This window comes from Lactuca virosa, chromosome 8 (assembly GCF_052849685.1).
Source record: "Lactuca virosa cultivar CGN04683 chromosome 8, Lactuca_virosa_CGN04683_v6, whole genome shotgun sequence".
NCBI lineage: Eukaryota > Viridiplantae > Streptophyta > Magnoliopsida > Asterales > Asteraceae > Lactuca > Lactuca virosa.
In genome coordinates this window covers 81,547,448-81,560,309 of record NC_136433.1, presented here as the reverse complement: position 1 = coordinate 81,560,309, position 12,862 = coordinate 81,547,448, and the positions used below count along the sequence as shown (strand labels likewise).

Here is a 12,862-nt window from a genome sequence, read left to right as displayed (position 1 = left end):
TTCTCATCAAGCTCTTTGAGCTCCTTTTCAAGAACATATTCTTTGTTCTCGAAACGAAGAGCCATCTTGATGTTGCGCATCCAATCGTTATAGTTTGAGCCATCCATAACGACTTTGGAGCAGATATTGAGCAAAGAAAAGTTTTGGTTGGAGGAGGACGAAACAGAAGTGTTTCCAGGAGTAGACATCTGAAAAGAAAGAAAGTTTTAGTTAGATTTCAAGATGCCTTAATAGAATAACCCAAAGATATAATATCAAGATTAGGATCCAACTATGAAGATTCACAACTTAGAAATGGGATGCCGAGATCCAAGTGCAAATTTCATAAAGGTAGGTGAATGACGATTCACCAATTCCACCATTAGACGAAACAAACGAAGTGAAATTCCTAATTCTTTTGAGATACATTGAAACTATTCAATGGCATGTTTTAATCTCAGATTATGCTCTTCTATTTGTGACTGGGATGCCGAGGATCACAGACAAGATGTGAATAACCATGCAAATGTGCTTGGTAACCTCATTGTCTTTATCATTAACTATTGATGTGCTGGTAAACCACACACGCTCCATCAAAATGACAATTATGAGATACCCATTACTAACCACACACGCTCCACTAACGACCAATAAAGCATAATGTGCAATTTCATGGATTAGCATACTTTTCACATTTTTCCTAAAGTAACTAGAGTTGGGATTTTGAAAATAATGTTCTAGTACTTTCTTTAATATCATTATACTTTTAATGAGAAGTAGTTGTCCTATCAAATCCGTTCTGCTAACGACCCTCCACTAATCAAGGAAGCGGTGGGTGAGAGTGGACACCCATTCAACTACCATTTTATAGGCAGTTTCCTTATACCCCCCTTATAGATTAGCTTCGTGAATGAGGCATACTAGCGATTTGACTGACCATATTCTTATACATATATAATATTAAACTTTTAATCATAATACATATATAGGGTGTGTTTTAAAACATTTTAAAACTTCAAGGGTTTATATAAATTTCGAAATTCAAACTATTAAATTTAAATTTAAATAAACCAATTAACTAGATTTAATATTTATCTTTTAATTAACTATTAATCAAATTATTAAATCTTGTAAGGATTATCTAATTAAATTAATCAATTAATTTAATCCTAATCCTTATCCCTCTAAATTTCGAAAATTAGGGTAAGGATAATTATCCAATTAATCTAATTAAGTAACAATTATCCAAAACAAGAAACCCTAGTTATCCTCTTAGCATATTTCGAAATTCATAAGGGAGGAGGCTAGGGTTTTCAAAACCCTAACCCTAATTTCGATTAGGGTTCTTTGGAGGCTAGGGTTTTCGAAAAAAACCCTTTGATCCAAAACCCTAGAAATCGAAAAATTGGCCTTTAGGGTTTAATAGCTATAAACCCTAATTTGCAATTCAACAATTGTAGCAATTCAATTTAAAACAACAATGGCTCTGATACCACTAATGGGTTTTGGGTACAACAAATAAACTAGAAAAACAATTCCTAAGTTCACATGCAACCTACTTTGGATCTATGTTTTAACTATTGAACATACAACTTTGAATTGCAAAACAAGAACCCTAGAGGAGAGAGGCTAATTTCGAAATTAACAAACTAGGGTTTAGGGTTTACATACCTTTCAATTGTTATAGTAAACAATTGATATTCCCTTGATCTTGATCTTGATCTTCTTGGAAGCTTTAGCACCACAAGTGTAATGCCTCTAATGGAATCACACCCAATGACTAGCAAGAAGGAAAGTAGAAGAAGAGAGAGGGGAGGGAGTATGCAAAATCTCGGCCTTAGGGTTTCTTCAAAAGAAAGAGTGACCAAAAACATGAACCAGGAGGCTCCTTATATAGCTGAGGGATCTAGGGTTTAAGGGAAACCCTAGTTATCCTTTGCTTAGGGCCTAAGCAAACCCAAGGGCCTTATCCAAGCCCCTATGGACGAAATTATTAGGGTTTCCCCTAAAGATTTCGTCCACCCTCTTCCAAGGGGGTTCTAGAGCCTTCCACTCAACTATTAGATAATTGCAAACTAGTCCCTGCACCTTATAATTAATTCTTTTAACCCCAAAATCAATTCTGATTAATTTCTGGTTAACAATTAATTAAACATAATGATTTCTTGTTAATATATTAATCTTTTAACATATTAATAAATCATTTATATTAATTCATTAATCTTATAAATTAATATCTCTCCTTTCATAATTTCTTTGTCCAATTGCTAGGTTGAGGGCAACCCAAAAGGACTGTGCTGCTATCAATTCAAGTACATACCAATTATAGTTATGGGCTTAGACACCTAATCCAACAGGAGCATTACCCCAAGCTGTTTCAGGAACGAGCAGCAGACTTCGAGGATGAAGTCTAAAATAAGTGGGGGAGATTTGTAGCACCTGGTTCTTGGTACGTATTCTTTTTATTAATTCTTTAAATATTTTGCATTTTGGCCTTGGACTCGGCGAGTTGAAGGACCAACTCGCCGAGTAGAAGCGAGAAGGGACGCGGGACTTAAGTGATGAACTCGGCGAGTCGGGTCCCGGACTCGGCGAGTAGGTGCTGTTCGGACCAAAAACCCTAATCCGAGGGTTTGCACCCTATTTAAGCAATGATATGACGGCCATATTGTCCCTTATGCTCCCAAAACACTTCTCATTGAAACCCTAGCCGTTTGTGCATTGTTGAGGCCATTTTTGGTGTTCTTGTGTGGTTGTAAAGCTTGGAAGGAAGAAAGGAGCTTGGAACCTGAGTTGGGGACAGTAGATCCAGATATTTTACTTCATTTTCAGCAGCTTCAAGGTATAATGCCCCTGTCTTGACTCATCTATGTGTTATTCATCTTTAACTTGGGATTTCTTTGGATTGCTAAGTCATGTTTTGGTATTGGAAGTGTGGAGTGGGTTTTGACTTCAGATCTGGGCCTTAAGAGGGGTTTCATGGCATAAAGGTGCCAACTTTAGGGCCATGAGAGCCCCATGCACATTGTAGGACACTTTATGTGGATTTTTGAGCTAAAAACCCCATGCATGTGCATCAAGTTTGGAACTTTACGTATAAAGTGGACATTAGGAGGCCAGATCTATGGTTTTGGTGTGCTAGATCCCATTTAAATCAACTGTATGGAATTGGTCAAGACTGGACTCGGCGAGTCCAAGGCAATCTTCTTAGAACTCGACGAGTTGTTCATCAACTCGGCGAGTCGAGGACAGATCTTGTTCATCAGATGAAGGTGGACTCGACGAGTTGTTCATCAACTCGGCGAGTCGGATGAGTTTTCATGTGACGTTCATATGAGAGAAGAGCTCGTCGAGTTGACGGCCCAACTCGACGAGTAGAGTCGTGGATAAGGACAAATGGAAGGTTAGGGACTCGGCGAGTTGGCTAGCCAACTCGGCGAGTCATGTCAACTGGAAGTGACTTTGACTTTGACTTGACTTGATCAGGGGTAAAATTGTCATTTTACCCAAAGAGTAGATATCAGACTCTGATTGTGTGTTTTGTGGGATTTATAGCCGGAGGATTTCCGGAGCAGCAGCAGCAGATAGAGAGTTCCCGCACAGATCAGCAACTACTACGAGGTGAGTTACCTTCCAGTAGCGGTGGGTCTACGGCCACAATGCCAGCCCACCAGTAGGGATCGTATGATAGATGTTTGTCTTTGTGATATTCATCTGTGTTGCTACTACCTGATATGTTATATGCTAGCGTGATATGATATGTGATAGTGATAGAGATTCGGTTGTTAGGACCGAAGGGTAGGTTAGACACCCCAGATATGCCTAACAGTATGTTATGATATGTTTAGCTGCTAGCATGATATGTTATACGAGATAGAGGTAGTAGAGGGGGGAATGGTCCCCGAGATTCGGTTGTTAGGACCGAAGGGTAGGTCGGCACCCCAGATATGTCTGACAGTAGATATTGCTATGATATATGCGACAGTAGTAGTAGGGGGTGAAATAGTCCCCGAGGTTCGGTTGTAGGACCGAAGGGTAGTCAGCACCCCAGAATGGCTCGACATGGGTAGGTCAGCACCCCAGAATGGCTTGACACGGGTAGGACGGCACCCCAGAATAGCCGCACGGGTAGGTCGGCACCCCAGAATGGCCGTACGGGCAGGTCGGCATCCCAGAATGGCCGTACCGGGTAGGTCGGGCACCCCAGAAATGCCTGGCAGTATGTATGCTATATGATTGTATGGTATGTGGACGATGGGGGGAACTCACTAAGCTTTGTGCTTACAGTTTACAGTTTTGTTTCAGGTACCTCTTCAGCGAAGGGGAAGGAGCTGGCGCGGTAGCGGCACATCATACACACACGTATTGGTTTTTCCGCATTATGAGATGTTCTGGGATTGTACTCTGACATTATTATTATTTTTATGATTTGGTTTTCAGACACGAGATATGTTTTTATGAAATGATATGATCGGTTGATGTTTTACTACAAATGTTTCGCAAACCACTTATTTTAAATGAAATTTTTGGGCGTGAAAATTGGGTCGTCACAATTCTAGAAGGAAAAAAATTCAAGAGGGATCAAGAGAGAGCTAGGAAGGATGGTGAGAGAGCCTTTGGAGTGCTTAAGAAATGTTGGTACATACTAAAAAAACCAACACTTTTTATGGAGGAGGCAAAACTTCATGAGGTCATGTATGCATGTATCATATTACATATATGATTATTGAAGATGAAGGAAGAACGATATGTACGTATGACACATATGAAACCATCCCCGAGACACTACCAATAGAGATTGGTGGCGATAAGTACATGGATAGGAGAGCAGAGATACATAGCAATGAAACATTTCACAATCTTCGCATGAACTTGGTGGAACACCTTTACGGGATTCAAAACATTGATCTCAATTTGGATCCCCCGGAAGACAATGAAGACGAGTTCTCAAAGGAAGACTTTACGTAGTATGTTTTAGTTATTTTGTGTGTGAACTTTTTTGTTTCAATTATTTGTGGTTTTCATTTTTTAATTTTTATTTTTTTTAAAATTCTACTATGTATTTTTTATTTGAATTAATAAAATTTGAATTTTTTATTTAAATTATTATTATTATTATTTTAAAAAAAAGTGTGCCACCACGGCTAGTGTGTGGCGTGACAAAGAAGCACATTTTTGTGGTAAAAAATGACAGAACGGTTATGTGATAGTGAAAGAGTCTGATAAGAATAACACCATACCCTCCAGCCTTAGGGTAGGAATCAAATCGCTTTCGAAGTTGCAGCACATAGCAGGTCCAAAAGAGAGGAAAATGATGGTGCATGCCACTCCGATGTAAAAGAGAAGGAGACAAACGAAATCTCTGGAAATGTCTAATTGACCCTAGACTTATATATTTCATTTATATTAATTAAATTCGTTTTATTATTTTCTTTCTTTTTAATAAATGTCAAAATTGATATAAATCTTTCTTTTATCATTTATCTTTTATTTTTCTCCTTTATAATTATTAATTCACCTAAAATAATATTTTTTTATATTTATTTACTCTTTTATTTATTTATTTATCTCACTTATTTTTTCTAAATGTATAATTATCGTTTTTTTATTTGCTAAACCCTTTAGAAAAATAATAAAATGAAAAACAAGGCGTAACATTCTTTCGTTTAGTCAATTCAGGAACGGAGTTTAAATGATTTTATTGTAAGTTTTAGTTTTCTAAAATTTTGTAATGCCTGCAACCTTTCGCTCCTTCTATATAAATATTTTGTAAGTCTTTCACTAACATCTTGGAATCAATAATTCTTATCCCTTTTCAACATTTTTTATGTTTTTCTTTTTCGTTCTATGTAAATTGTAGAAGTTTTTACTAAGAGGCTAATGATAGCTTGTTTTTCTTTTTACTAAGAGGCTAATGTCCAGCCGTATATGATTTACCATCCATAAATCTAAGGTTACCGATAACTTTTGGACGAAATTAAGAGGTAAAAAATAATCATGCCAAGATCCCCATAATATTTTGTGCTTCTGTTTTTTGCCCTTTGAGTTGATACTGCATTTTAGGGGTATAAAAATATAAGTATAGATTATTTGTCAATTGACAAAAGGGATTAAATATAATTATGAGAAATATATATATATATATATATATATATATATATATATATATATATATATATATATATATATATATATATATTGGTTTTGGAGGTGAAAATGTAAGATATAGAAGTGTGGTGTCTAATGTTGAAACTCCAATACCTGAGGGAATATATAAAACGATTTATACTTACTTCCTCATTATCTTCGCTCCCTGGTTAACATTTAAAGAGAAGGAGGAAACTATCCATCAACTCAAATCGATCCACGTTGAAAGAAGAAATTAAGGAAGTAATTGATGTATAATCTTGCAAAAATAAGTTAATTGCAAAGTGGACTCTGCTTAATTTCGGCGCTGTTGGAAATTTGAGGTATGTTCCTCAAACTGATAAATTGATAAAGTATAAGTTATCAATAAAGAAATTGAAATGTTAATGAAGATTTATACCAGTTATTGAGTAAATCTTATCAATAATCTAAGAGAAATGTCGATCTGGAATTTCAGAAACGTATGTTGACCTAATTTAGTCAAAGTTGTGAAGTTTTTGAATTAGTATAGTTAAATTGAGTAAGTTAATAACTTTTTGAAGTTAATAGCTGTTGTGTATGTTATAAACGAATGTAATTAGGGGTAAATGAGTGTAATGATGTGTATTGTGTTGTGGATACAAAAAGCAAATCGAACAGGTGGATGGGGACATTAATTTAAACGATGCTTTGAGAGGGGATTGATCCCAGTGTGCGCTGCTGTGTTTATTGAGTAGTCCAAGTATGCTTGGCACTATTTAAATTAATATATTGCTACGTTATGATATGTGTATGATGAGTTAAGTTTGATTAATTGGGCTTGAGATTATAATGAATTAATGATTGTTTGTCACCATTGTTTGACAACGAAGTATGTTGAACCTAGTAATTGAGAATGGTGGTAAAGAGTCTGAGAGAAAGTTAAAGTCTGATATTATAAGGGAATGATAGTAACAATCCATGTGTGCAATGGGGACCTGTCTCTCTCTGTCTCTGGTATGTAAGCAATTATGAACAGTCATATTAAAGATCATAACAAGACCTTAATAAATTCTTCATGCTTGTAAGTGAATTAAGAGGGAGAGGCTGTTTGTGTGTGGGGCAAGTCTAAGTGCTTGAACATGATTAGTAAAATTTTTGATGTAAGGAATCCAGTTAAAGATATTGTAATATTCTTAGGGGGTTTTGGGATCACGGGATTGTTTTTATACATAATATAATTGTAAAGTTGTAAAATATAACAGGTAAATATCTTCTTTATGTCGATGGCATCTTCATCATCATCATCATCTCAGCCATGGGAGTACCATGTTTTCCTTAGTTTTAGAGGAGAAGATACTCGTCAGAATCTTGTGGGTCATCTCTACAAAGCTCTCGTAGAAAAAGGGATCTACACTTACAAGGATGATGAAACACTTCCTCGTGGCGAATCGATCAGTCCAGCCCTTATGAAGGCTATCGAAGGATCACAACTTGCTGTCATCGTATTCTCTGAAAATTATGCAGATTCATCATGGTGTTTAGAGGAACTTTCACATATTATGGAATGCAAGGAAACGAGAGGCCAAGTAGTTATGCCTATATTTTATGATGTGGATCCGTCTTATGTGCGAAATCAAAAAGAAAAATATGGAGAAGCATTTGCCAAACACGAGCTCAAGAACACTGACAAAATCAAATCTTTGGTTCAGGCATTTATAATTGACCCTTGTGGATGGTTCTTTGCACCGTTAGAACGAAAAAGGGAATACGATGAAGAATATACCAAACAGCAGTCGGAGAATAAGACACAGGTTGAATCATGGAGAAAAGCAATCGTGGATGCAAGTAACATATCTGGATGGTTTATTGCCAACAGGTAAATATCTTCTTTATTTTACTGACTAATTGAAGATATCCTAAGCCATAGGATTATATATAAAGCTCAAACTAAGTTTTATGATGGACTTCACTCAATTGTAATATTAAGTTAATACTTACCATCTCACTGACACTTCTAACGACAATCCCACTATATCTCTTTTGCATTTTCCTGTGCATGGATCTATTTGGTCGTTCTCATGAAACTTGTTAGGAATACTTATGATACTGACTTTACAAGTTCTACTTTGAAATGTAATTAAGAAATACTTAGGACTCCTTAATTTCCCTTATTTCATGGAACATGGAAGATTGGACAAGACCACATTTTGTCCGTGTCAGGGTGTGTTACTTATCCTTCTATATCCAATATGTGCAGGGATGAGTCGAAGGCCATTGAAGAAATTGTTGAGACAATTTCACAAAGGTTGCATCCAACATCAGTTGAGGATGACAACCTGATTGGAATGAAGGCCCGCATGCAAGATTTGATATCAAAGTTGCAGATTGAGTTTGGTGGTAAAAGGATGATTGGAATATGGGGAGTTGGGGGCGGTGGAAAGACTACTCTTGCCTCTTCTATTTTTGATGAAATCTCTAGCAAGTTTGATGGTTGCTGCTTTCTAACAAATGTCAGGGGTGAATCAAGTAAAAATAACGGTTTGGAAAACTTGCAACAAAAAATTCTTTCTGACGTTTTGAAACAGAAGCAAGTGGAGGTACGGAGAGTTGAAGAAGGAAGGCGCATGATAAAGGATAGGCTACACCATAGAAAGGTGTTGATTGTCCTTGATGATGTCGACAACCTTGAACACCTAGAAGATTTAGCTGGATCATGTGATTGGTTCGGTGAAGGAAGCCGGATATTAATCACTACAAGAGATGAGCATGTATTAACCGGACACAAAGTAGATATAATACACAATATTAGGTTGTTAAGTAATGATGAGGCTATGAAGCTCTTCTGCAAGCATGCACCCCAGGGACACATACGTTTAGAAGATTATGAGCAGCTTTCAAAAGATGTGGTTTCTTATGCTGGAGGGCTCCCATTGGCACTTAGAGTTCTCGGTCGGTTTCTATGTGACAAAGAGATGGATGAGTGGAGGAGTGCCTTGGCTAGATTGAAAGAAATTCCAGATGCTAATATTTTGGAAAAGCTAAAAATCAGCTTTGATGGACTTATGCCCCTGGAGAGAGAGTTGTTCCTGGACATCGCATGTTTCTTTAGAGGCGAGCATAAAAATGAAGAGGTAATGATGGTACTTGAAGCTTGTGGTCTTCACCCTGTTATAGGCATAAAGGTGTTGGTACAAAAGGCTCTTGTAACTATTTCAGAATATGGGGCGTTTGATATGCATGATCTGGTAGAAGAAATGGCACACTACATTGTTAGAGGGAAACACCCTAAGAATCCAGAAAAACATAGCAGAGTTTGGAAGGAGGAAGATGTTGCAACAATATGTGATGTGGATGCAACAACGGTAATGGTTAAGCAAGATTTTCAAGATATTTATTTATAAAAAATATTAATTGAACTCAATCCTGACACCATTTTGTTCTCCCAGAACCTTGACAAGATTGAAGCTATATATTCTAGGACTAACAAAGCACAACAAGTTCTTGAGGTCGCTGCAAGCATGAACAAACTGAGGTGGATTATTTTGGGAAGCCCTCCAGGATCGGATGAGACAACATTTTTAATGTCAGATAGTTTTCCACGGAGAGAGCTTTGTTGTCTAACACTGCATGGCTTCAATGCAAAACAACTTTGGGAGGGCTACAAGGTAATTATTATTTACTTCTATCATTATATATATATATATATATATATATATATATATATATATATATATATATATATGAAAGCAAATAACAAATGAATACTATACTTTAGGCATTTCAGATTTTTGCCATAAATGTTTTCAATATTGGCACATTTAGTCCTTATATAAAATGTTTTCAATATTGGCTCATTTAGTCCCTATATTTTTGTAGAAATGAATAGTATACTTTATGCATTTAAGATTTTTGGCAGAAATGTTTTTTCAATATTGGCACATTTAGTCCTTATATAAAATGTTTTCAATATTGGCAGATTTAGTCCCTATAATTTTGTAAATTACAGAAAAGATCCCTGTGAGTTTGTTTTTACAAAAACAGTCCCTATGTTTAAGATTTTTGTATGTTGGCAGGTTTGGCCCCTGTGTTGAAAATAAATTACAGAAATTGTCTCGGTAATTTACAGAAAAGGTCCTTGTGCAATTCCTTTTATAGAAACGGTCCATTTGTTAAAAAAAAATACAATAGTTCATACCTAATAGAAAATTTGCAGATAACGTCTCCCACAGTATATTGCCATGTTTCGTCCGTAAACTTTTTTTGTTTTACACTTTCGCTACACGAGTTTCGTATATTTTCAGGTTTGCTCCCTACACTTTCATAGTTATGCAAGTTCGGTCCCCCCGCGAAGCGGGGTAGTAACTTACTAGATTTTGTTGGAAAATATTCTTATAAAAGCAAGTGTTTTAAGGCCATTCTTATATAAACATGCATCACTTGCTTTATAATTCAAGATACTGATTTTGTTGGAAAATATTGTTATCATAAAAAATTGATTGCTTTCCTGAAGTCAATTTTTCTTTTTCAATGAGATGGTTTCTGAGCATCATTTTTTATAAACATTCATGGTTTTATATAGAGAATTTTATTAAACCAATCATGTTTACAAACATTATAATTTATAAAAGATAACATGGTAATTCATCATATTTTTTTGGCAAACTTTTGACTATGTCCACTTGTGAATACAGTATCTACCAAATTTGAGGATTATCAGTCTTACTTTCATGAGGAACCTAATGAAGACACCTGATTTTGAGGGGCTTCCGAACCTTGAAAGATTCATGGTTGACGGATCTGCGCTTTTAGAAGAGATTCATCCATCATTTGGACATTTGGAAAAGCTTGTTTGTGTGGAGATACAACATTGTGAGAATCTTAAGATGCTTCCACACATTACCCGGTCGAAGAAACTCGAGACCCTTGTTCTCTCAAAGTGCAAAATAGTTTTTGAACAAAATATGGAGAATTTAGCACCTGACAACATGAACCACATAGGGCTATGGTTTTGTAGCGGATGGTTAAAAAAGCTGGATCTCAGCTGGTGCAATTTGGCAGATGGACACATGATCAGATCTGGTGCTGCTGGTGTTTGGGAGTTACCCAACTTGCAAGAACTCCATCTAGCAGGAAATAGATTTGTACAGTTGAATTTTAGTCTCTTGCGACTTCCTCGGCTCAAATGGCTTGATGTGTCATACTGCTTCAATCTTGTAGAATTGTTGGAGCTGCCATCAAGTATTGCTGTTGTTCTAGCGGATGGTTGTATGTCACTTGAAACCATTGGAGACATTTCAAACTGTAAATGGTTGTGGAAAGTCGCACTTTGGGGGGATAACAAACTTGGTCCACTTGGTGGTGACATGTTACTAAACTCCATGCTCCAGGTTTGGCTTTTCATTTTCATTCTTTATAAGAAGAATAAAGGTAATTGATCATATAATTGAACGTGTTGTTTTGTGGCAGGGAAACGCCAAATATTACTTTATCAATGTCAAACTTAATTGCATGGACATTTGGAGGGGACCATCTGTAGTTTGGGTCAAGTGGGTGAAGACTTATAATATGCTGCTTCCACATGATTGGTACGATCACTTTTCTGGGATTTTGATGTTCTTCCAAAACAAGAGATTTAATGGGAACCCTCACATAACCATCAAATTGGGTGTACACGACATTTTTCAATCTGAGTTTAATGAAACACTTGAGGCGCATTCTGAAGAGACGACATATGTAGGATATGTTTCCTTTAGTTCATTAACGCACATCACATGCTTGAAATCAACATACAATTTCATTTCGTTTTCCTCAGAAGATGGGTCTATGTATGCAGATAGCTGTAGGTTTAGGGTTGTACTCATTCCTAAAGATGATCCGATGCAAACAACAAAAGTCACAATAGATTCCTCAGAATTTTGGGATAAGAAAGACATTAATGGAAAGACATTTACCATAGAACATGATTCAAACTCCTCTATCAAGATTTTATGGAGACCTCTGGTTTACTAGATATATTCCCAGAGGTCATTTGACTACCTACCAGTTTTCCCCTCTAAATGATCTTTTGCGTCACCATTAATGATCTGCGGTAACAGTTTTACTTTTATGAATTTGTTACTGACAACCAAAGTTTATGCTGAGAAACATACTCAAGAGTCAAGAGTCACTTTAATCTCAGATTCTTAGTTTTTGTTTATTGATCATAGCTATTATTTTTGTTAAAAGGGATTACACACAAACTGATAATTAGATCAAGAATGATATGGTAAAATGTTTGTTTTTCTCATATGATACATCTGAACCATGGGCGACTTGTCATATGGAACTTTGAACCGGAATGCAAATTTGGTAATATGAAAATGTATGTATCTAGCATGCATAAATGTCATATGTATATGTATGTATATATGCATGTATATTTTTATATATATCCTTTTCATCCTAATTCATGTGTGTGTATATATATATATATATATATATATATATATATACACACTCTGTAGCAGGGCCGGTCCAATGATTTTGAAGGCCCTGTGCGAAAAATAAAAACGGACCTAAATATATTTTTTATATAAGCAAAATTTATTAATACTACGATAAGATTTGACATCTAATAAATCATTGTTAATTATATTAGTAATTTAGTATGTAGTATTCATTTACAAATAATCAAAGAAGATACTTAGTAACGGAATCTTGACAGAAACCACTTGACGGAATAGCAATAGATTGGCGACGAATTAGCAACGAAATTTTAATAATACGCAAAAAAGAA

General features: G+C 36.0%; 1 protein-coding gene across 1 annotated transcript; it reads left to right on the top strand.

Moving 5' to 3' along the window:
- The first annotated feature begins 6,287 nt into the window (after window positions 1-6,287).
- Window positions 6,288-12,462, top strand: LOC145129718 (TMV resistance protein N-like). The gene is made up of 6 exons (XM_079064498.1): window positions 6,288-6,449; window positions 7,350-7,963; window positions 8,345-9,449; window positions 9,534-9,752; window positions 10,779-11,474; window positions 11,554-12,462. Exons 2-6 carry the CDS (start codon window positions 7,365-7,367, stop codon window positions 12,094-12,096), a joined length of 3,162 nt encoding a protein of 1,053 aa, XP_078920624.1. The 5' UTR covers window positions 6,288-6,449; window positions 7,350-7,364; the 3' UTR covers window positions 12,097-12,462.
- The last annotated feature ends 400 nt before the right edge of the window (window positions 12,463-12,862 follow it).